The sequence below is a fragment of the Dunckerocampus dactyliophorus genome, chromosome 14 (genome assembly GCF_027744805.1).
Source record: "Dunckerocampus dactyliophorus isolate RoL2022-P2 chromosome 14, RoL_Ddac_1.1, whole genome shotgun sequence".
In the NCBI taxonomy this organism is placed as follows: domain Eukaryota; kingdom Metazoa; phylum Chordata; class Actinopteri; order Syngnathiformes; family Syngnathidae; genus Dunckerocampus; species Dunckerocampus dactyliophorus.
This window is the reverse complement of record NC_072832.1, coordinates 16,867,772-16,893,792: the sequence shown is the minus strand read 5'-3', so window position 1 is coordinate 16,893,792 and position 26,021 is coordinate 16,867,772. Positions and strand designations below refer to the sequence as shown.

The 26,021-nt window shown below is 39.0% G+C and overlaps 1 protein-coding gene across 5 annotated transcripts in view; it reads left to right on the top strand.

The window, feature by feature from the left end:
* The first annotated feature begins 248 nt into the window (after positions 1-248).
* The window catches only part of LOC129194134 (regulator of microtubule dynamics protein 2), a 39,604-nt gene continuing 13,831 nt past the window's right edge, over positions 249-26,021 (top strand). For 3 of the 5 annotated variants that reach the window (XM_054799121.1, XM_054799118.1, XM_054799123.1), the window contains exons 1-6: positions 648-872; positions 1,294-1,775; positions 14,039-14,219; positions 14,310-14,412; positions 16,596-16,656; positions 25,884-25,959. In XM_054799121.1, the coding sequence (XP_054655096.1) occupies positions 1,303-1,775; positions 14,039-14,219; positions 14,310-14,412; positions 16,596-16,656; positions 25,884-25,959 (894 nt within the window). In that variant the 5' untranslated portion in view covers positions 648-872; positions 1,294-1,302. Of the gene's footprint in view, positions 275-622; positions 873-1,293; positions 1,776-14,038; positions 14,220-14,309; positions 14,413-16,595; positions 16,657-25,883; positions 25,960-26,021 lie in introns of those variants that run through there. The other 2 variants (XM_054799120.1, XM_054799119.1) reach the window with 2 other exon arrangements.

Genomic DNA, 26,021 nt, shown 5'->3' with positions numbered 1-26,021 from the left:
CACGACATTACTGTTTTTTGTACATTAAGATCACAACATTTGAACAATATGAAGGTTAAGAATTCTTTTTTTTTAAAGGAACAAATCAAAGTTAATCTTTAGCTCTGTGAAAGCCATTTATTACACTTAAATAAACCTTTGCAAGGACATCCTGCACTGACCATGCACAGGTCCAAGGTTGATATGATAATATTTATAGTTTAGTAGCTTCGCAAGTGCTGGTGTTCTCTCAGTGTGCTCTGAAGGGAAATACAGTATTGGTGAAATTTCAGAGGTGAGTGCCTAAACTTACTATTTTACATTTATAAACATTGAAAACGAAAATGTAAATGAAAAAGCAATAACTTTGTTTGATTGTGTTGGATATTTTGTTTGTCGTTGCATATTACATTAACAATTGCCAGTTAAACTGCATAAAGTCTGAAAACATTTGGTTCCGTGTATAGAGCCTAACGAAATAAAAGGTCCCGTGCATCCCACCACATTTCCGATATTTACTATGTTATTAATAATTTAATTTTGAAGTTTCCACATTTCAGTTCAGGACAAATCTAAAAACAAGGCAAGTGCTGCGTAGGCTCACAAAGCGGAACCTGTCCTTCCCCTGCATGAAAGTACACGGACTGTTTTCATTGATGCACCACGGATCTGTCAGGACAAACAGCTTTAGGTTCCTCTGGAAGTGAGGTACATAATACTGTAGCAAGGTGTTTTTAATTTGAAGTAAGACACCACGTAGTGAGATATGTAGTAGCGCGATACTACGCTGGTGCATCAGTGTTATTTTAATTTGATAACATCCACGCAGAACTTTGTTTTTGCTTGCTGACAGGGTGCCAAGCTAACAGCACAAAGATCGATTCCAATTACAGGTAAATAACACAGTGTAAATTCAACAGAAAGCAAATACATTGTCACTGGCCGCTTCTCCGGCTTCTTAAACAATAGCAATAACATATAGCAAGCTTCCTGGAAGTCCAACCTTTAGATATATTTGTCAATGCGGATCACTGATTAAATCATGCTACAAATGTGTTGTGACAGCTGGCGGCTGCTCACTTATTTTTTTTTTAAATAGCTCATCATGTGCAACACTAGTAGCTCCAATATGATATATTTTATTTACATATTGATGTTCTAATGTGTCTTTGGTTTTACTAGCGAGGTCTGTGACATCTCGATGGCAGTGATAACCCCAGTTTCAAAGTTATGTCTTATATGTCTTGTGCTGCCCATTGACATTTTGACTTTTTTTTCTAGAATTAGTGATCTGAATCTTTTCTTTCTGTGCAGACCTGCAAGATGTCCCAGGCAGACAACAAAGTTTTGTTTCTGGGAGCCCTGGCTGGCATCGGCCTTGCAGTGGCATGTTACCACAGCTTTAAGACAAGACGGAGAGCTTCATTGCCAGCACACTACCTGTCCTGTAACAATGAACTTGCAACTGGCATGAGGTTAGTTGATAGCCCAGGTCTGCCCGGGGCACAGGTTGAGGTATTGGATCGCCTCGAGGCCCTAATTCAGTGTGTGTCAGAGCTGAAAGATGAGATGAAGGCACTGAAGAATGCTATGCCAGTGGTGCATGGTCAAGCCAGCGAAGAGCTGGCGGGAGGTGATAGGACAGAGGCACGTCGAGCTGGGGGTGATAGGACAGAGGCACGTCGAGCTGCTCCCCTTCACAGGACAACGCCAACGCGGAGGAAAAGGGCTGCAGGGAGCATTGCTGGCGCCATAGGAGGGGGGCGGAGCTCTGAAGAAGCAGAGAGTGAAGGGGGGTAAGTATTCAACATCTTGATGGAGGATAGCTTATTATACTATACTAAATGTGCTATTATGGTTTATTAGAACACATGGCCTTTACACCTGTGACCCGCCAAGCTCAGCCAGCTCAGCGTTCCGTCCGGGCTGAAACCAGGTTACGCAGAATGAGAGTCAGGCTAAAATCTCAAACTGTCAGCTCTATGTCCAGCGGGGATGCCCATGTCAGGGAGTGAGGTTTAACAACATACACGTACAAAGCTGCACTAACTGGCATCCATTACATACTGTACCTACATTAAAAATGAAAGGAGTAATGGACACCTTTCTACAAGTCTGTAGGAGGGCTGAACGATGTGGTCCAAAACTCATATCCCGATATATTTATGTTGAATATCGATTTACGGTATATATCCCAATACTTTTCCCACAAAGTGAGTTTAGGCAACGTCAAGTATGCGTGTGAAGTTTTTTCATTAAAATAAAAAAAATGTTATTGAAAAATAGCCGCAAAATAATAAATAAATAAATGAAATAAATGAAATAAATATACAATAGAAAACGTATAATATAATCATCAATCGTGTTTCTAACAAACCTTTAGCTTTGCTCAAATCCTCAGCAAATACCAAAAGCACAAAGAACAAAATATGAAATAAAGTGCCCTGTTTAAGAGGACATTTTTAAATGTCAGCAGCAACTAAAAAATACAGAATTGTTGGGTTTTTCTCACAAAGCAGAACCTTGCAGGAGAGACAAAAAAGGAAAGGAAGGAAGGGGGTGGGTTTAAAACTTCTTTAGGGTCATCAGCTGGGTACCCTCCTTCATTGGTGTTTCGATTATAGGCCCACTGAAAGGCCCATGTCACCTTCAGAGAGCTCATCGGCAACACCTGGCATCCCAGGTGTGTGCCCCCCTCTGCTTTGAACCCAGCAAGTGTCCTTGCGCTTGATCCATAGCCACTGGCTGCTTCTTTCGGCCGCTTCAGAGACTGATCTTATTGTCTGTCGCAGAGCCTGCCCATGAATGCCAAGGTCTTTCATAAGCCTGATGGTAGAAGAAGCCATAAAACCTCTGCATCCTACTTCAGCTGGATAGACCTTGGCCTTCCATCCTTGTTGTTGTGCATCTGCTGCCAGATCTGTGTAGCGTAGTTTCTTTCGTGGGGCCGTGAGCTCTATGATGTAGACCACCTTTAGTGAAGGGGACCATAGCACCAAGTCTGGTCTGAAGGTGGTGGTTGCCATCTCTGGGGGAAAGATTAGTTGCTTGCCAATATCAACTAGCATCTTCCAATCCCGGGCCATTGCGAGCTGTCCAGTTTCTGGTTTGGTAGCTGGGTGGTTAGGCTGTTTCTGTCACTCTCGAACGAATGCTGGCACAGAGATGGAATAGGCAGCTCTCAAGGGCAAGAAGTTGATGGTGTCCACCTTGCTCTCACGGACTGCTGCCAGACTCTTGAGGACCTGATTGTGCCTCCAGAGGCCTTGTGTGAGGCTGGTCCTACAACTGGCCAACATGTGTTTGAGAGTCACTGAATTTGGGCAGAGGGCGCAGGTTGGGTCCTCACCATACCACTGGTGAAGGTTTTTTGGGGATGGCAGCACATCATATGTAACTCTTATGATGTAGCTGATGTTTCTTGCTTACATTTCCCAGAGCTGCCTACAGGTGAGCTTTCTATTCTCTTCTTGGCAAGAGAGACAGCCTGTGTGTTTCTTTCAGCCTCCTCCTGACAGCGCACTTCCTCTACCACCATGTTCCTCCTTTGTGAGGCTGAAGCTTTGTGCCAAGTTGGTTTATTCACTGCAACACAAAATCCTCCTCTTCCCAGCTGGACATGTATTCTTCAGTGAGGCTGGAGAGTACACAGATCAATTACAAATAAACTTCTAAAAAGGCAATTTTACCAAATAATTTTAAAACTGACATAATGCACATTTTTGATTTTGGGACTGTATATATTTAAATAAGTCTCAATGTTGAAATAGCATTTCCAAGTGTTTAAATTCATTTTGAAATGTATTTTTAACTTTTACCATATCTGGAAACTGCCAGGTGGTGCAACCACATATTTAAAGTGGTGTGAAAAAGTGATTGCCCCCCCCCACCGAACCACAGTGAGAGCCAGTATCCACAAATGGTGAAAAGTTGGAACAGTGTTGAACCTTCCCCGGAGTGGCTGGCCAACCAAAATTTCCCCAAGAGAGCAGCGACGACTCATCTAAGAGTTAACAAAAGACCCCACAACAACATCCGAAGAACTTCAGGCCTCACTTGCCTCAGTTCATGACTCCACCATAAGAAAGACACTGCGCAAAAACGGCCTGCATGGCAGAGTTCCAAGACGAAAACCACTGCTGAACAAAAAGAACATTAAGGCTCATCTCAATTTTGCCAGAAAACATCTTGATGATCCCCAAGACGTTTGGGAAAATACTCTGTGGTCTGACGAGACAAAAGTTTAACTTTTTGGAAGGTGTGTGTCCCATTACATGTGCTATAAAAGTAACGCCGCATTTCAGAAAAAGAACACCATACCAACAGTAAAAAATGGTGGTAGTAGTATGATGATTTGGGGCTGTTTTCCTGCTTCGGGAGCTGGAAGACTTGCTGTGATAGATGGAACCATGAACTCTGCTGTCTACCAAGAAATTCTGAAGGAGAACAGGGTTTCCGCTAAATGTACAGTAATTGATCATGGCGGTGTACCACTACAAAATAACACCTTAAAATTTTTTTTTTTTTAAACTTCAAAACAATTTTAGCTAATACAGTATATTGTATGAATGGATATATACGCTATATACATACATATATAGATGATTATTTACGCACATATTGACCACAATTAGTGTGAAAATTATATAAAATATTTAAAAATATTTCACTGCACTTTATTTTGATAAGCATGCACCGGAATCGCCTATGCCATTTATAAATATAGTGACTTTCTCATTTTTCTAACAATTCTATTCACTTCCAGACATTCCATTGTCATGTTATTTGCCTATATGTGTCCACCATGTTGGCTTTAGAAACTGGATAGATAATCATCATCAAAATGACCATTTGCACAACGAAAAGAGAATTTCACATGTTCTTGTAGCCATGTGACCATCTATTCGTGACATCAAATAAAGCATGGAATCCTTAAAAACTGCTACCAACAGCAAACTAATCATGGTTTCCTATAAAGACCCTTATAATGTTTTATCTTGTTCTTTATTTGTGAACTGTCAATTTTGCATAATTAGTCATGACGTACATGTTTTTTGTTTTTTAAAAGGCTTTAAAAATCCATATATTTCAAGTCACAGAGAGCAGTCATCTTTCCAGCAGCATGCCAGTATCCAACTGATAACATGGCTAGTTAGCTATGTCAGCAAGTGCAGCTTGTACGGCTCAGATGTCATAGCGCATCAATGCGAGTTGCCGATGTGAACCAAGAAAATTTGTAGGAGACTTGCAGATTTATATACAGATGCGCCCAAATGTTACTCTACTTTGATTCACTTTATATGGACTTATTTCAGGAGCAAAATGCGAATGAAAGGGTTGAAAAACATGCGCGCCCTAGTCTATAGTCTTGCCTAGTCTACAGTATTTCTAGGCGCGTCAGTGAGTGAAATGCTGGCACTGTACAGCCGCTTCTTCATTTGAACCATCACCTGTTCCCTCATCGTCTGTTTCTTTTCTTGTTCAGGCTGGATGGGTGGAGTCACGTGACTACACACGCTGTACCTCGTCTTAAAGGGGAATGAACAAAGCATACCAGCACACACAGTCAAAACAGACAAAAAAATGCTTATTTTCTTTTTAAACACGGAATTTATCGACAGGAGTAAAATAACTTTGGTTATCGTAGTAAATTTCGGTAACGATAAATTTTCAGTTTATCGCCCAGGCCTAATAGACAACAGCAAGTGTTGTTATACAGCTTAACATTATCAGTGGGGATTAATTTTTCCAATTTTAACATTTGTATATCAGTTAAAAAGGTAAAATGTTAAAACATTGGCTGGATCGATAACAGTTTTATTATGGTGTCAGTGGATTGGATTAATTCAATTTTAATGATTGTATGTATGTTAAAAAGCCAGAACAGATCGTGTTTGACATCCCAGGTTCCACTGTACTACATAAATCAAGTTTGGCAGGTCCTAGGGCAGACAGTGTATGTATTAGATTTCTGCAGTGTCATCATGACACACATATTCCTGTACACCCCATTGTTGAAGTGGGATTTGCAAACCTGTTGTGGCTGATAATAGCGGCATTGGTAAATTGTAAACCACCTGTGCATCTCTTTAAATGCCACTTCATAAGCAATACAAAAAATGCCGAGCCCCCTTCCAGATTGTGTGGTGTAACTTACAATCATGTAAATTTGCCTCAGGTTCTAGTGTAAACAGCAGCCTTATCAAGGACCACATGCCCAGTCACCCACCTCTATCCATAGCCAAATGCCTTGAACTCATGTCAGCCGTCCATAACATAAACAGCAGCTGTTGCTCTTTTGAATGGACAACCATTTAAATCAACTCTTCTAAAAACACACCTCACTGGTTGAATGATGATGATTAAGTCAGGGTTTTAACGTCTTTTGCAGTCGAGCCGGCTGTTTTTCTTGGCTGTAGTTATATATTTGCTCGACATGCAATTCAGAAAGAGTACAGTATCTATATCAGGTTAACAATTTAGAGAAGGACGAAACAGTACTTGATATGGTTGGCATTCGAGATGTGCCTGATTGGCATTGTCTTTCTTTGTAGTACTTTAACCTGAATCGACCTGTGCTGCTTTGTTGAGGAAGTAACGTACAAGTAGTGCCAAGAAGACATCATAACATACTTGACAGTGTGCACTGAACCTTGGATCAGAGTTGTACGACTCCTCCCCACCTTTGTTACTGTCCTCACTATGATTAATCTGTCATCATATTTATAACAAAATCAATGCCAATAAATATCCATTCAGCCTGGATGATGCTTTTCCTTTTTCTCTCCTTAAGAATGACATACCACACTTTTATTTTTATTTTTTTTAAACAAAGAATAAAATGTGAGATGATTTAGATATGAAAAGATGCACAGGTTAGAAACAAGATGATGGCTTCTATCACCTGCCAGAACTGACATCCAACTGGTTTTAACATCTTCAAATTATTTCTGGTCATGTCATTTCTGTAGACACTTAAAACGCCAACACATATTCTATATGGGTCCTATTTTATGGCTAAATATTAAGTTGGTCTTCTCTCCTGACATTTCACCCTCCTCGTTGGTCTAACACAGTGCTTCTCAAATAGTGGGGCAGGCCCCACTGTGGGGGCATGGTGACTTGTTGGGGGGGCGTGGAAGGAAGGGAGGACTTTGAATATTAGTGCAGACCTGCCAACATGTATGAATTTGTCGTACTCAGCATAGAATTTGACTCTTGAATACGCTTTTATGCTTCACTGCTCTCCATTTTGCAGCATTTTGCTGGGGGGCGTGCAAAAACATTCCCATTCTCCAGTAGGGGCATGACAGAAAATAATTGAGAACCGCTGGTCTAACAGAATGTGTTGGATCTGGTCTCGCCGTGTTGCACGTAGACCTTGAGTCACATCTTTTGGCCGCATCAAATGCTTTCAGTTGCAGCCCATGTTTGTATAAAAGAAATCACATCACACACACACCCCCTTTGATAAAAGAGCTTGTCTGCCGCTCTATTATTTGTGTGATTCAAGAGTGCGGGGGCTAGTAGTAAAAGTGTAAAATTCCACCCCTTTAAGGATCATGCAGCTTGCCCCTCGCCTTTGTGTTTGATGATTTTGAGCAGGGGTCAAAGGCGAAGGCCGCATACTAAAAAAAACAAAGACTGGGCGGGCCACTTTGGTATTTTGGAACCCATTTAAATATGCTTATAAGTTATACATATTTAAAGTAAAAACAGCCTGCATCTAAGCTTTGTGATATAGGTGGAAAAAGTGTGTTGTTCGTATAAACTATTTATCTTTAATTCCACTTTTTTTTGGCTTGTTTTTCTATTTCTGTTGTTTTTATTTTCCAAAAATGTCAACATTTCCGTTTTCTTTTTCTTGCCATGTTATAACTTTATTTTCATATTTTGAGTTTATTCTCGTAAAATTATAGTTTTTTTGCAACCCATCTGTTTTTTGTTTTTTCATTTGTTTATCATAATATGACTACATTAGAAAATAACATTTTTTCTTTAATGTTGAAACTTTTATTATTTTATTTTATTTGTTATTGATTTTTCTATTTTAATAATGATGTATTTCCCTCATAATATTACTTGTAAATATTCTCGTAAAATTACAACTTTTTCTTGTAATATTATGACGTTATTCTTCTAATATTTCATCTTTATTCCTATACAAATTAGATTTTTTTTCCTTTTTTTTTTCCCCATTTTCCTGTTTAATTGTATGTTTACAATGTGCCGTGGGACAATTAAAAAAAAAACAGCCGCAGGCCACACTTTGGACACCCCCTGACTTAAAATATTTAATTCCTTCATAAATACCAACAAACATCAGAGCAACCCGCCAGTGTGCCAAGCTGTCATAGACTTCATTTAAATGTGTCTTGTAGGGACTTGTAATTCCTTAAACTGCACCCACAGGATTTATTCACGTCATGCTGCTGTAGCTCAAGGACGTTACAGCTGCTTGTTTTCCTTTTTATTAATGCATTTATGGCATTTTATGTCAGAGAGCTGTTGATTTAAGTAAACGTTTTGTTTAGTGACAGGCTAGCCTGATCAACAGGTAGTCTGTTGTAAACACACAGCAACGGGAGTTCATCGTTCGCTTTGCGATTAAAGGCTTTGTCTTCCTGGTGGCATCATGGGAGTGTTTGTGCAACAACTGTCTGTATTCACAGAGACATGCTCAAATTCATTGATTGAAGTCAATAAAAGTACAGTGCCTTGCTCACTGAGCAGACGTGCAATTAAAGACACCCGTATACACTGATGTGCGATATATTTCGACAGTAACAGAGGTTTTTTGTTTTTTTTTGCCTTTAATGGATTTTAAATAAAACTATTAACATAAAGAAATATAGTATTTACCGTTTAGGAATGACAGTACAGCCATTTTTGCAAAGGTATTAAAAATGCTGCTTTATTTACAGGGCATCAATAGTACTTGAACAATTGACATAAAATCATTGCTGAATACATTTCTTTGATGAAAATCCTTTTTTGGTCGATGACTGCTGGAAGTCTGGCGCTCATAGATTTCACAAGTTTCCGCCCTAGAGATGATTTACCAGGCCTTCAGTGAAAATGGCTGCACATTTTCACTTGCTGCTTGTTTGTAGGACTTGCTGCCTTCACTTTTGCCTTTAGTAATTGAAAAGCAGCAATGCTCAGACCGTAGCACTCATAAAAAGTGGCAATACAGTATGAAACGCCACTATGAGACAAAGCACACGTTTTTGACCAAACATATCTACTCATGTCTGAACTGAGGCCCATCGTAACATGGACCTGATTACATCTTCCTCTCCAAAAATAAAGTATCTCTATATCTAGCTTGCGCTCACACTAGGTATTCGTGCTTCTGCCTGTTTGCTTATGCCATCATTTCTATAATGCTATGTTATGGGAATTTTCCTGACTAAATGGATTATTTTCTTGTGTTGTGTCGTTATGATTATTTCTATCGTGGAAGGTGGCGGCTGTAATTAATTACTTTCTAGAAGAGTGATGACTGTCATGAAGTGACACATCTTTATTACGCATGAATGTACTTGCATGTCGTGTGTTTTGACTTTGTAGATTATTTAGAGTATTCTTATATACTGTATTGGTAATCTGCAATCCAGTGAGTGAACTCAGTCCAATGTCCACCTCTCTCAACCCACCGGGCTTCATATCAATTGTATGTTTCCATTTTTCATTTTAGCTAGCTCAAATATCTCCACCAGTTTTGTACAAATTCCATTTACAAATGATCTCCTGCCTTGTGCTCTTTTAAGAACAAAGGGTTACACCTACACAAAAATGCTAGTGGAAATCAAACTACGGTATACTGACGGTGCAAACACACGTATCACGCTCAATTGCGATGACTAATGAATAGCAGGCTATTTTTTACTCAACAGCGTATTTCCTTCAGACAAGTTTAGCTAAAACCCAATGACGTTATCAACTATGTGGTTGGTGGGAAAGCAGATAGTATCATGTGAAGAGACCTGCCAAGCCTTTATTTAGTCTGTCAGCCATTTGTTGCAGATGGGAGGCTCTCATTGGCTCTATCACCAGCTACATGCTGAATAAGCTAGGCTGCATGCTCACAGGCCCGCTGATGTAGGCATGGTAACTCAGTTTTGTTGTTGTACAGAGTGACCGAGGAGACTTGCTAAGCTCTATTGAGAGCTCCCTTTATGTCCCCTTTAGTTCTGTGCACTTGGTAGCTCTCCTACGAGCATACATATCGCTGACAAAGGTCAAAGCTATCTATCTATCTATCTATCTATCTATCTATCTATCTATCTATCTATCTATCTATCTATCTATCCATCTATCTATCCATCTATCCATCTATCCATCTATCCATCTATCTAATTTAAATGGACATTTATGTAAGTCCTCTTCCTCTTCTGAACTACTTTGACACCCCCAAATTCCCTCCACATCTGCCAATCAAAACCGTTGGAGACTTGTACAATTCGCTCTGGATGTGAACGCGTCACTCACCAGTGTAACTGGCCACAGTCACTCGTCGCCACTCGTGCAGGGTTTGCTACGCGTTGTCGATGAGTTTTCGCCAATGTTTGTCGCCTCCCGTGTGAGGCACCCATGGTACTTAGGTACACCACCGTAAACTGTCTGGGTGGCACTTCCGGTTTCTGTAGTTTTGTTCCGTTTTTTTTGTTCCATCAGCATTGATCATTGACATTTAGGAATCGATTAATAATCGTCAATGTCCGCATCGCAATGCATCTAAGAATTGATTATTTCCTCCACCCCTAGTAAACAATGTGGCAAGATACGATGTGTCAGAGAGATCAACACGGACACCACATTCAGAATTCAGTAGTGTTTAAATGTTCAGTTATCCCGTTCATTCATCATTTATGTGCATTTAGAACAGTTTTGTTTGTAAAACTATAAAAACATGTTTTGCGTTAACATTTTTGAGACTTGCAAAAAACGACAGAGTCAGCTGCTGATAATATAATGGATTCGATTTTATATAGCGGGGATTGAACCACCAAATCTTCAGTGTCTGGATGACCTGCTCTACCTCCTGAGCCACTGCTGCCCACATCAATGGCAACGGCGCAGACTTCGGGTTCCTTTTTCCATGAATATTTAAGGTTATAGGCTGCTACCGAGGACATTTTGTAATTAATAACACAGTTAGACTCACGCAGTGTGTTAATACCACGACAAGACGCCATATTGTACGCAAACCAAGGTAAAAGTTTCGTGTAAATCTTTGTCGTTAACTGAAAAACATGATAACCGGGGAGTACGCTAACCAAGGTTCCACTGTACTTTATAATGCATACAGTATACCGTACATATTTGTGAACTTTGTGTGTGGGGTCGTCATGACCAACACCTTAACATGGACTCCTTGTATCAAAGGGCATGTTAAGACAACTGTTAGAAAGACTATGCATCCTGGGCCATACTAAAAACCTCCTCCCTCTCCGAGCATGAATCACCAGCGACAAGGCATACATACGACCACTTATGGAGTATGCTTGTCCTGTTTGGACTTACACTATTAGACAGGCTGCAGAGGAAAGCCCTCTGATTACTAAAAATCAAGGAACCACTCAGAGCAGGAATTCTTCCACTTGAACATAGGAGGAAGGTTTCATCACTTTTTAAAGACACTTCTTCATGAAACTCCTTTCCACCAACCATGTCTCCAGAGACTCCGAACATGAACTGTTTCAAGTCAGCAGTTAATGTGTATTTTTTTAACAATATTATTAGCGAATGAAATACAGTCGGCTTTTGTTGTTGTGGCTATTTAGCTATTGAATTTTAGGGCCGCTTTTCATCTATTTGATGGCACCACCAGGCCTTGAGCCTGCTAATAAAAATAAATAAATAAATACATAAATAAAATGGGTCATGTTTATTTTATAACAGTCTAGTACACTTTATGTATATAGCAGTTTTTTGACCTGATTAAGTGCTTTAGGAGAGATAATCAGGCAATCAATAAATAAATCATGTTACAGAAACAATATAAAAGAAAAAGTAAATTAAATTAAAAACAACGTAAAAAATCATGTTCTGCAATGACATTCATGTCAAAACAAAACAAAAGTCAACAGCTTTAGTTTTTTACTCAAATGGAAAAAAAAAAAACGCAAGCTACAGCTTATAACTTGTGAATGAGTATTTTCTTTTTTTATAGAACGGAAATTTATGTTTACTTGTAGAACAATTTTTTCTTCCCTTGCAAATCAGGTTTGACTGCAGAAAGTAATTTCACTTCATGTTCCAACTGAGAGACACAATCATGTCAAGTGGTACGTTATATGTTAATACATGTGTCATGTGAAATGACCAGGACAATATTTCGCATTGCAAACATAATGATAGTTCTTGCATAAAGATACAGAATATACATTGTATCAACATGCGTCCTGCCTCTGACTGATGAGCTGTAGAATGGCGTGACAGGAATGTACAGTAATTTTCCGCCATTACTCCGCCGCCTGTCACTCCATTGAGTAAAATACCTGCAGGGAAGGAGGTTGAGCTCCTCCATGAATGAAAAGACGAAAGAATCAATGGGAGAATGAATGAATGAATGAATATGACACAAGCCCCATAAAGTGTGTCACCATGGCGAAAGCCCATCCCATTTTTTTTGGACTGATGTCAAGTCGGTGTAAATGAAAAGCATGCATATTTTTCTTGTAATAATTATCAAAATGCTACATTTATATTTTAAACAGAAAATGTGTATTCTCAGAGCTGTATTTTTATGTTAGCAACACAATGCAGGCTAGAAACATGGTAAATATTTAATAGTTAACTTCTTGTCAGCACACCAATGTGGTTCTGTTGATGTTGTTGACTTTGTTAATTATGGTGCACATCTGCAGAGCTCAAATGTCCTCATATTACTCTTGTAATCACAGCACTCGGGGTGGGTGTGTGTTGCGGGTGGAGTTAGGATGGAGCCTGCGGCATAAGGCACCTGTTGGGTCGCTGATTTTGTCTCTGTAGCCCGCTCTGACACGTCGCTCTAAAACCATGGCCTATAGCCCGAAATATTCCCTTAACCACCAATGACGCACATGGAGCTGTTTTTATTTTTCACCTTTGGCTGTGTCTTTCATGTCTCCCCATGCTGTTGACACAGAAATGCATTTTACTCCTGCTTTCAAAGTGTTGGCTTAAGGTGTTCGTGCATACTCCCAGTAGTTGAAAGGCTTCAATAAAACATCTAATGCAAGTGTTGCGTGCCTCACAGTGACTAGCAAACCTACTTGTGTTTTTACAAAAGCCCTCACAAGCGATTCATGAAAAACATGAAGAAGTTCTAATTGACTACTATTAATTAACAAACAGGACATTGCCAATTGACCCTTTAATTTTTTTTGCATGCTGTATCTTTCTTTTTTTTGCCATCTTCCTCGTCAAAAGGATTTTCTCTGCAGAATTAGCTAGCTGACTATTTGATTAAAGGAGGGAAGTTTACTTCTTGACATCTCAATGACCCATGTATGCTCCTGCATTATCCAGTAATCAAGTTTTGGTGTCTGACCCGGAAAATATTGGAAAGACAGCTGGCATCGGCTCGGGCGACCCGCATTATGGTACAAAATAGATGGACGGGTTAAAATGCTTTTATATTTGATTTTTTAGGTTATTTTAAACACTGATTTCTGTAATGTTTTACTTTAAAATGTCAGTGAAAAAAAATTTTAATAAATAAATGTTATCATGTTAAGAAATGTCAGAGAGCCAGATGCAGTCATCAAAAGAGCTACAGTATATCTGGCTCCCGAGCCATAGTTTCCCCTGATTTAGGACCTAACCCATTACTTCACTAATCAAAACCACAAGCTTCAGATTAATCAACTAAGAAAAATAGTTAGGTATAATTGTAATAACTAGTTGCAGCCCTATTTGTGTATGCATCGAACACTTTTAGCATAAAGCTTTCTGAGAAATGTTGTTTGCTCTGGTCGGTTTGATTCAGGATTAATCCCAAAAATTACATTTTAATTACACTTGTTGACAGCAAACTGAAGGTACATATTTTCTACATTTCCTCCTACAGGTATATAACTGCACTGACAGACTCTGATGAAGAGGAGCAGAGCAATGATGAACAATGGGAAGAAAAGCAGGAAACGACAGACAACTTAGCGAACCTACTTGAAATGATCGACTCTTTGCATCAGGGCACGGAATCGGACAAAAGGGAAAGTCTGTGTATCCTAACAGCAAGACAGGAAGAGGTTTGTTAAATCAGCAGGATTTTAATATTTATTTTTGGTCCAATTGTGAATGTGAAATGAAACTCACTTTACGAAATTCTACTTTTGTAGTTTGGACAGAACTCAGCATTTCTTTGGCGGCTAATCAGAGCTTACTGCGATGCGCATGACATCAGCTCCACGCTTGAAGAAAAGAAGAAACATGCAGAAACTGGTAACCTAACAGTGTCTTACTTTTGGCTGTTACTAGACAGGTACCCAGCTACGTTTTGACCCAAACACTTCAATAGCCAGCACTTTTGACACTGTGGTGGAAAGTTGGCATGAAATAAAACACTGGAATCTCACCTACTGTTCAAGTGCTCACGTATGGCACAATCCAGACTTCATTGCAAATAAATCACCTCTAATTGGCACGAAATGGAAAGAAAAGGCAATTATACAACTACTCCACACCTTGTGAACATTCCACTAGCTTATTGATGCATCTGGCATTGAGAAACAATATTTACACATCCAATTAAAATATTTAATTAGGAAAGTAAAACAAACAAAACAGTGTAAATGTGTTCCACTGGAAACAAGTACATTCTTTTGAATAGAGGTACAACACTCTTTAGTAGGCTGACTGACATTCCTCAAGGCGAATGTGGAAAAAAAAAGTACAATTTTGATTGAATCCAAGCAGGTAAATAAACAATTCAACAAATCAATATAAAATACAAATAGGTCTACTTCCATGGATGACTATCCATCCATCCATTTTCGATACCGCTTCTTCCTCATTAGGTTCACGGGGGCATGCTGGAGCCTATCCCAGCTGACTTCGGGCGACAGGCGGGTAAACCCTGGACTGGTCGCCAGCCAATCGCAGGGCACATATAGACAAACAACCATTCACACTCACATTCATACCTATGGACAATTTGGAGTCGCCAATTAACCTAACCTGCATGTTTTTGGAATGTGGGAGGAAGCCGGAGTACCCGGAGAAAACCCACGCGCACACGGGGAGAACATGCAAACTCCACACAGAAAAGCCCAGGGGAGAACCGAACCCAGGTCTTCCCGATCTCCAGGCTGTTACTGTGTTGGCCAACGTGCTAACCACCAGACCACCGTGCGGCCCAGGGATGGATGACTAAGGAAATGAAAAAAAGATTCACATTCCTATTATTCATTGTTTACAACACTGCGCTGTCAGTTATTAAAAAATAAAGTCTTATGCTGCAGGGCTGCTAGCTAGCAAGCTAACAAACTAGCAAGCTAGAGAGCTAACCAGTTAGCCTAGAAATTATTTCTTATAAACTTAAGAAGCCAAAAACCTACCACGTCCACACAGAATGGGAGATTTTTTTTTTCACTCTATCATGTCGGACATGCCATGGCTGACTTAATGACTTCATGCGGTGTTAAGGTAATGTAAGGTAATATCTCAATATTTAGTGTCATTACTGCCGCCTCGTGACCAGAATACTACATATCACTTGTATTTCAATAAGGGCCGCCAAAGTTAACGGAATTTTCCTTCGATGGCACTATTTTTTTGACGCACGATTAACGTGCTCACGTCCTGTTTGACCCGCGACCCACACCGTAGTTTGAGGAAAGGCAGCGGTGGATGTGGAGCCACAAGCGGGAACAAATGTTGAGCAGAAATGAACAAAGAAAAGGTATTTTGAATGATAAGTTTAGCTTCAAAGCCCTGGTAGATGGCCCTCGCAACAAGATCAAAGTTATTTGTATCTACTGTGACTGTGAGTTGAGCTGTCATGGATTACGTCGACTGCTAGAGAGAAGTGAGAAGGTACTGAATAACTGCCGGTATTTTTTTATTATCATTTATACAGTGGTACCTTGGCTAACAAGGGTTTTTTAGGTGCGAGCTGTCTCTCGGATGATTTTTTGCTTTCATCAATGCCGGCTAAAATTAGTTTTACAAGCTGCTAGTTACCGGCAGGCATAGCCGTGGACAGCTATTTGGGGGCTTGTGTCAATGTGACCATGACTGAGGGCGAGATTGGATCTAACTAGTATTAGCATCTCAAGCATTAGCAGCGAGCTAGCTAGTCACTGGAAAAGATTTTCAACACATACGTACATTATAGCGATCTAATTTATCTTATTTGCTATGTATTGTGTAAATCTAAGACAAAAACAACAGCAAATTAGAAGCACTAAATGAATACAGACCCACCGTCTGCCAGTAAGAGCTTGGAGTTTGTTTTTCAGAGAGGTGCACCGCACAAAAAAAGCCTTCAATCGTCAGTGATTTTCTATCACCGGTGTTCACATGGGAGACCTGTTGTTTTTTGGGTTTTTTTTGCAAATTATAGCTGTTTTTTGTCTCGAGAGCAAAGATGACTTTTAGTACCATAACCATTTCTTTCCTCTCAGGAAAGCAGGTTGGCGAGGAGGCAGTGGCGTTGAACCCGACCTGCGCTGAAAGTCACCAGTGGTACGTTCTTTTCTTTTCTTCATTTGTCTCTTCACAGCTTCCATTTAAAGCAAAACATCAAAGTCTCTATATTTGAACAGGGTTCCTATGCAAGTATAGAAAGTATGGAAAAGTATCAGCTGAGATAGGCTCCAGCATACCCCCGCGACCCTAATGAGGAGAAGCGTTATAGAAAATGGATGGATGGATGGATGGATGGATGGATGGATGGATGGATGGAATTTGCTTTGATCAATTTCCAGGTCTATAAAAGTATGGAAAATGGAAACCCAAGCATGGAAAAATATTCCATGTTTCCAAGATACCACTTAATTTATTTATGAATAGGAATAAAAAGAAATTGATCTGTTTTTCGAAGGCGTTTGCTAGGGCAGCTAAGACGTTTGTGTGTGAGCACACAGTGGGTGACACATCCCGGGAAGCATTTGGGAAGATTGACAAGTTGAATGGCCAACCCCCTGTCTTATCCTCCTCCAAGCCTTTGTATGAGCTACATCGCCTAGCTATAATCTACTGGAAATTATGTTTTGACATAATGGCATACATATTCAGAATAATGTAAACAAATTATTAATTCCAACATTTATTTACATGATACTAGGGATGCAACTAATTAACTATTATTTTCTTAGTCAATTAATCTGAAGCTTGTTTTTCAATTAATCAAGTAATTGGTTAGGCCCTAGAACACGGGTGTCAAACTCGTGCCATGGAGGGCCAAGACACTGCAGGTAATAGGTCTGCTGTCATGGATGACTCAGGAAATATTTGAGAGGCTGAAATAAAAGGATATTTACATTTGTAAATCAAAAAACGATTAATCAAATAACAAAAAAGTTTAATTGATTCATAGATTATGTATAATGATACACATCGATTAAATGAGTCTGGAAAAAGTATGCAATTTTGAAATGTCAAATCTGTAGGAACCCTGTTTGAATAGGTCACACTGACACACTGTGTGATGCACAGTTGCATGTTCTCTACGATGAGGCCAAATAAAAATGTACCGGTAATTGAATTCAGACCGCTTTGTTGGTATACCTCTCTGGTTGCTTGCGAAATCCCCTTGCTTTTATTCGGTGAGTGATAATGATGGCATCAGAGGTCCTGTTGGTATTTGTGCAGGCCTCAGTGGTGCATTCCTCATCGGAAATGATGCTCATGTCAAAACTTGACTACTGATCACACTTACTTAACACAGTTTCAAGAAATCATGCACATTCCTATTTTATTTAAATACTCAAATATGGTGTGACGTTTTCCATATTCTGCACAAGGTAAAGTGTTGGGGGTTGTTATTTTCCATATAATGTAGAGAGCATATTATTATTTTATTTGTGAATGCATTTAAACCTTTTAGTGGAAAACACACCTCAACTGAGTCAGCAGCCATGTTTGTACTGTTTGTTAAACTATAATTAGCATGAGGTCATGCATGTGCTAAATCACTCAATGGATATAATGCAGTGTTTGTTTAGTTAATTAAAAGAAACAGCTTTTCCAAAGCCGAATTGTTAATCCTACCTCTGCTAATGCAATTTGTACATTTCTTAAACCATGCAGAAACGCTGTCTAAGATTAACGGATACAAAGTACATTGTAAAAGGGAGAGGCAGAGACTGGGAACGGTACCAGGCAGTGTCACAAGGAAGTTTATGTTTGAGGTAACTGTTTACAAAGTGCACCGATGCCGTGAGAAAACTTGTCGCCTGTTTTCTTGCGTGACGCAGATGTTGTTTCGACGAGCTGCCATTTAGTTTCTGCTGTGCCACTGAAACTACTTACGAAGCATTATTTACTTTGCCCTGCTGAATGAAAAGATTTTGGAACCTTTCCATAGCCGTCTATACAATTTTGTTTTTACTTGCTCATCATCTGGAATAGGTTTACTTTGCAACCTTAATACAACTAGCAGTTGCACTTGATTTAAAAATAAATGCATTTGATAGTGAAGTTTGATTGTTGCACAGATTTTTACATTTTTAAACTTATCTGTATTGTCCTACCTACCTACTTGCCTCATTCTCATTCTCTGGAGCTAACCTGCTTCACCTGGATGCCAGCCAAAAGTTTATTTTGAAACTTCATTCAGTATTTCCAGTTAGGTGACACACAAACCCTATTTTTTAAAACATTTTGTCAATCATACGTTTGATTTTAACAGGATCTAATCTGCCTTTAATTTGTTTTAATTTAACTATGTGTTGAGAAATTAGTCAGACCGTAATTGTACATGCTACATGAACATACTTTGAATCAACCTTCACATTTGGAGGCCATTACATCTCATCACATCAGAATGACTCATGTGCTTATTCTAAATGGTGGCCATCTAGTGGCTCAGAATACAGTACATTGTATTACAATGAATAACCTTAACGTGTCATTATTAAAAATGATTGCTGTCCAACTACAAGTTGCAGGGCCTTTCTGACACTCGCATTGTTAAGCATGCAACGTTTTTTTGTGGTTGGCCATTTGTGGATGTCATCACTTCATAGGAGCAGGGGTGCTGCCAGGGATTCTGGGCCCCTGTTGCCCTGTTGTCACCACATCTGTAGTTTTTGCGGCCTCTGACAGTCAGGCGGCCTAAGTTCTCAAAAATTCAAAAAATGTATTAATAAGTTGTTTATATAGAACACGTAAGTCTAGCATTGAAATATTCGAGGATTGGATCAAAGCAACATTCACAGACATTAGACAAAAAATAATCTTTGTATGTGGAGATTTCAATATTGACCTTCTGAATTCATATAAGCAAAACAGAATATATGACTTTATAGATACAATGCACAGTTTAAGTCTTTATCCTAAAATCACCAGAACAAGTAGAATTACAGATCATTGCGCAACATTAATTGATAATATATTCACCACTGATTTTGATAACAACACAACGAGTGGACTGCTAATTAATATTACTGACCATCTTCCGGTGTTTACGATTTGTAAACTACCTCTATAAACTATATAAACTAAAAAAACACAAAGAGGGATGATTTCATGACATTCAAAAGATCACATACAGATGAAAGTATTACCGCCTTTAGGAAAGATTTGGAAAACAAAAATGGGAGTGCGTATACAGCGAGAATGATGTGAACGAGGCATATAAAAACTTTCTTAATATTTATATGAAGTGCTACAACAGACATTGTCCACTGAGAAAAGTATCTAATAAGCAAAAGAAGAGAAATCAGCCGTGGATGACAAAAGGACTACAAAATGCCTGTAAGAAGAAAAATACACTATATAGGAGATTTGTGATTCAAAAAACTAAAGAAGCAGAAAAAACCTATAAACATTTTTCAAACATTTTGAGAGTGTGTAGGAAAATATATTATTGTGAATTATTAAACAAGAACAAAAACAACATTAGAGCAACATGGGGCATCCTAAACTGTATTATACGGAATGGTGTTAAGAAAGCAGACTACCCTCATTATTTCACAGATGGAAATGTCAAATATGACAATATGAATGAGGTCGTTGAAAAATTCAAAAACTGCTTTGTAAATGTTGGACCGGAAATGGAAAAAAAAGATCCCAAATTACCCACCAGTAGAGGAAAGGGATTAAATTATAGAAAGGAATCCCAATTCCATGTTCCTCACTAACGTTACAAAAAAGGAAATCATCAATATTGTTAATAAATTTAAAGCAAAAACATCAACCGATTGTAACAAAATAGAAATGGAAATGATAAAAAGGGTCATAAATGAGATTGCACAGCCGCTAACGTACCGTAGTAACCTATCATTCCAGACTGGTAAATTCCCAAACAAAATGAAAATAGCTAAAGTACCTCTAATTTTTAAAAATGGAAACAAACATCAATTCACAAACTACCGACCAGTGTCCTTATTACCACAGTTTTCCAAAATCATTAAAAAGCTATTCAACAACAGGTTGGACAATTTATAAATAAAAATGTCTTACTCGTGGATAGCCAATACGGATTTCAACTTCCATGGCAGTAATTGAAGTTATAGGCGAAATTACCAATGCTATAGATCACAGAAAGTGTGCAGCTGCAGTATTTATGGATTTAACAAAAGCCTTCGACACAATTAATCATGATATCCTAATCACAAAACAAAAGCTTCTTTTTACAGGAGTACACTTTTACAAAAGATGCTTACTTTTGGAAAAGTAGTGTACTTTGTTTGCTTCCTCAATGTTGGTGTAAGCTATTTTTATGACACCCGTTTTGTTAACACAACTAAACAGGGTATAGCCCAAAGCACTCCTTTTTAAAGCTGGAGGTGTGTTGTGTGACTTGAGAAGGTCCCTCGACTGTTGCTAACAGAGATAAACTTGCCTAGCCGTAGCTAGAGCACCCATTCTTTAATTTACACCCAACGTCGATATCAGCTAGCATCCTGATACCCTGGCTTACACTGGCATTTATTGTTTTACTTCCCTGATTCAGACTGCTTTGAGGAAGTCCAACATAGCGCATCAAAGATGAGGTACTGTGTCATTTCTACGTCATGAATGTGTGAACATTCATCATGTTGGTCGTGCACCCTCCTTTGTATGATATCACCGTGTTACAAATGTTGCACTGAGACGCTCTTTTTTTTTTTTCATGAAGTTAAGCCAAACTTTTTTCTTATTCGCTGGTGCTCGCTGGCTTCTTCTTCGTTGGTGTTTGCGGCAATTTCTGTGAAGTGGGCATCGAACCTAGGAATCTAAATTTTTAAAATTGAACAGTCCCTGGAGAATCAAAATGTTGGTCCCGGGTCCCATCGAAGCTCGAGACTCGATGGCCCTAGTTAAAATGCTAGTTAGGAAAAAAAGGGAGACAAATAATTTCAGTTTCGTCTGCGACACACACAAACAAAATCAGTACAGTTACACAAATTCTTGAACCCTCATTTTAAATTCTATTTAGAGTGGAACATAGTTTTTTATACTCCCCAGCTTTCATATGATTTGGTTTTTGTTCAAATTTATTGTCAAAAATATATCTCGGTTTTCATACATTATCTCCATTATCATCCATACACTGTGCCCAAACAGAGCATCCACATGTTGGCGACTCAGTCTTTGTGAAGAATGGTTCTTTTAGAGTTGGGACACTAAACAAATTCTGGCCAGAGAATCCTTTAATCATCTTTATTATTATGTGTGTGTGTGGTTTATTACACACAGGCCCTGCGATTGGCTAGCGACCAGTCCAGGGTGTACCCTGCCTCTCGCTCGAAGTCAGCTGGGATAGGCTCCAGCATACCCCCGCGACCCTAATGAGGATAAGCAGCATAGAAAATGGATGGATGGGTGGATGGAAAACACACACAGCATGATGATAACTCAGGAGCCTGAGTAGGAACCTTTTAACACAGACCACAGGGGGAGCGACACATAACAGAAAGTGAGCCGGGCCAGTGTGTGTAAGGATGACTGAACCTGCTGCTGAAGTTTACAATAAAGTTCAAGTGAGCAAGTATATACCTCTAACTGTCCACTCCTCCACGTTGTAATATGGGATATTTACACAGAAAGACACACTATAAACCTTGCAATCCTACCTACACCCGGTGTTCCCAGAGTCGCTTGTCCACTCCAATGAGTGTGAGTGAGATGAGAAATGCTTATTTCCATCGGGGTTCAACAGCTGCCGCCGAAGCAGAAGCTGTATAAGTAGTTCTGCACTTGATCAAACTTACTAAAGATTTGTCAGATCATGCATAAAACTTCAAAATATGATGTTAGCGTCCAGTCCACTACTCCAGTTCACTACTTCCTGAATCAGCACGCTAAGCATTACGGGAACTGTTGTTCTTTTAGCTATAAATTAGCTGCATTATTGTTTAAGCCGCAGGGTTCTCAGCGTGTCAAAAAGTAGCGGCTTGTCAGTATTTTATTGTCCGATTAGCAAGAATAATGATTTCACACATTAAAGCAGTGGTTCTCAGTTATTTTCTGTCATGCCCCCTCACCCCTTTTTGAAATACTATTGAGAAACTGAAATATCTATCTAATGATCGCCCCCCTGGTTGAGAAGCACTGCATGAAAGACATTACACGGGCTTTTGAAAGTCATGGTGTATAATAAATGTTTCTGCAACGTTATATTATGCTTACAAACACACTGACAAGCAGAAACTGGTATGCGCCATGATCCAACTCGGCAGTGTGACAGTAAGCAGGCACGCTAGCAGCAGCCTTACTGGATCAGGAAATGTCCAAATTCAGTGATTTGTACTTAAGAAAATGAATATGTAAATGATCTGTAAGACTTTATCATTTAATTATTTTTTAATGATCTGTTGTGCATGACAACTTTCTCACTAAGACTTCATACTGGAGGTCAATATAGATTTTTTTTGTTTGTATATGACCTGTATTTGATTCTTTTATGTCAGTGTGAACAGTACAATCAACATTTTTTCAAATGCGACCCAGGCCTTTTTTGTATCCATCCATCCATTTTCTATACCGCTTCTCCTCTTCAGGGTCTCGGGGGCATGCTGAAGCCTATCGCAGCTGACTTTTGGCCAAGAGGCAGGGTACACCCTGGACTGGTCGCCAGCCAATCGCAGGGCATATATAGACAAACCACCACACACTCACATTCATACCCACGGACAATTTAGAGTTGCCAATTCACCTAACATGCATGTATTTTGAATGTGGGAGGAAGCCAGAGTACCTGGAGAAAACCCACGCACGCACGGGGAGAACATGCAAACTCCACACAGAGATGCCTAAGCGGAGATTCTAACCAAATCTTCCAGATCACCTGACTGTGTGGCCAACATGCTAACCACTCGGCCACTGTGCGGCCCTCCTGCGTGTTCCCCTGATCTTAATCCAATTGAGAACAGTTGGGGATGGATGGCAGGAGCCGTTTACAAAAATGTACATCAGTTCCAGGCAGTGGATGCCCTCCATAAAGCCATCTTCACCACCTGGAGCAACATTCCCACCTTCCTCCTGGAAACACTGGCATCAAGCATGCCCAAAATAAGTTTTGATGTGATTAATAAGAATGGCGCAGCTACTCACTACTGAGTCCCTTTTGTGAAATTTTATTTCTATTGAAGGGGGGTTTGGTTGTTGTTTTTTTAAGCTATGGTTTAAGACAATCTATTCTATTTCCGTTTAATTGTTGTTCGCAATAAATTGCTAACTCAAAATGTCTTTTGTCATACTCCCATTGCTTCTGTTTGTATTTTGAAGCTCTCATTAAAACCTTCTTAAGATCCAACAGTGCAAAATGTAAATTCTTGCAATTTTTCAACTAATGTTAAAATTTTGATCAGGAGTGTATTAACAAAAAAAAAAATTTTTAAGTTGTAATATTATGAGAAACAAAACAAAATAAAATTAGAATTTTTGAAAAAGTTGTGGCCCTCGGTGGAAAAAGTTAGGACATCCCTGGACTAGAGACTGCTTATCATTTTGCTGTAAATTGCAGTATGACATTTAAATGTTACTAGCAAAAAAAAATGCTGCCCGTGCTTCATCCCAATGAGGAGACTGTGAGCCTATCGCCAAAACATGCAGTGTCAAATAAATCCCCTCACGCATTCCAGTACACACAGACACACGCTGTTGCAGATTCCAACTACCATCAGCACCATCATGTCAGTCGAGACTGTCAGATGACCTTTCTACACACTGATCCTTCATATAAAAGGTGTTTATGTGAGTCTGCGGTGTCTGACAGAGTACCAGCAGAATTAAAGCAACCGTGCAGTGAAAAGACTTTGATCAGTTTCCTCCACTCTTCTCCAAACCCTCAGTGAAGCTCAAATAATTCCGTTTCCTGCCCCCACTTGCCATAGTCTAAGTCTACTGCGTTAATTAGTGTGGCGGAGGAGAAAGGTGAAGCAGCTTATCTCTGTTGACACTGTTAAGTACAGAGCCCTGCTAAAAAGGATTGCATTTTGGTGGGTTTTCAATTTCAGTTTGGTTCTCATGACTCAGTTTACGTGACAGCAGAGCTCCTCTCACTTATTCCCATCAGAAAGAAGAATCTCGTCAGTAGTGCATGTCAGGAACCAACCTCAAGCAGTGACCATTGATTGATTATTCCATGATCCCAATTGTATCTGAATGAACAAGAGCACATTAGGAGGGCCAATGCACCTAGCTTAATGAATATGCAGTCAAGACAATTGAGGACTAATTTAATCATGCAAGCTAAAGGAATTAACAAAGGAACTCAAAAACTAAAATTAATGTTGTTCGTATATTCTAATCAACAGAAAGATTGAATTATATTTGGAGAAAACTATACAGAAGAACCTCTAATGGTGCATGTTCAAATAAATTAAAATATTACCATTACCAATGTTGAACACAGTCTTTTTCAGGACATTTGTTGGGTGAATTTTGAGCAATTTTTTGAGAAATAAATGGAAGTAATCTTTTGGAGGGTAAAATTGTCACCATCATTTTTACCATATTAACTGTATAGGTATTCTTCATGCAACAATTTAACATTCTTGAACTCGATGCCCAACCATATCCGCGACCCACCAGTTGAGAATCACTGACTTAGCAAATTTGGCTGTATTACTGCTGATTTTGCTGTGATAATTATGACAATTTGTCATGGATTGTATTTTATGTTGGTGAATTTATTGCTTAGTTATAATTTTATTTATGTTAGTGAAGTATTTAAATTACTATTCTGTCCAACTTGGATGTCCAAAAAATCCCTAAAAATAAAAAGGCAAATTGTTTTTGGACAAAATTTTGTGTTTTTCAATTTTTTAAATACTGGTTCAGGCACCATTGAAACACCGGCACCATTTTAAAAGTACCGATTTGGCACTGCTATGAGTTAATAATGTCAACGATACCCAACCCTAAACACTTTGAGTGTAAATTCCATTTATGTAAGTGTCAGTTTATACTGCACACTCTTCTTTCTCTTCTCTCATTTTTCTATTAACACCCCTTTAGCAAAAAGTGTAAAAAAAATACAAACAGAAAAAATGGCAAAGAAACGCAAAACGGACAGAATTAAGCGCTAATATTTAAGATACGTATGCATTTGTACTTGTACTTTTCTTGGCAAAGTCTGCTTGCTTGTGACCAATTAGAGTATGCATGAAACACTTGATTTCACCACTTAGCACATATACCATTTAGTTTTGTTGTATCGTTTGAGAACCAAACCCAATTTAAAACCCACACAGTAGGGTGCTAATCCTTTAGAATAAATAAGTGGCAAAATGAATTGCTAATTTGGTATTATCTTTCAGGTATGCCATCATGTGTGGTATTTTGGCCGAATATGACACAATGCAGAACAAGATCAAGAATGGCTACATTTTTAAGGTAAGTGGTTGCAGTCAAGTCATTAAATGCTCTATACGTTTTAGTCTACAGTATATGTCAGA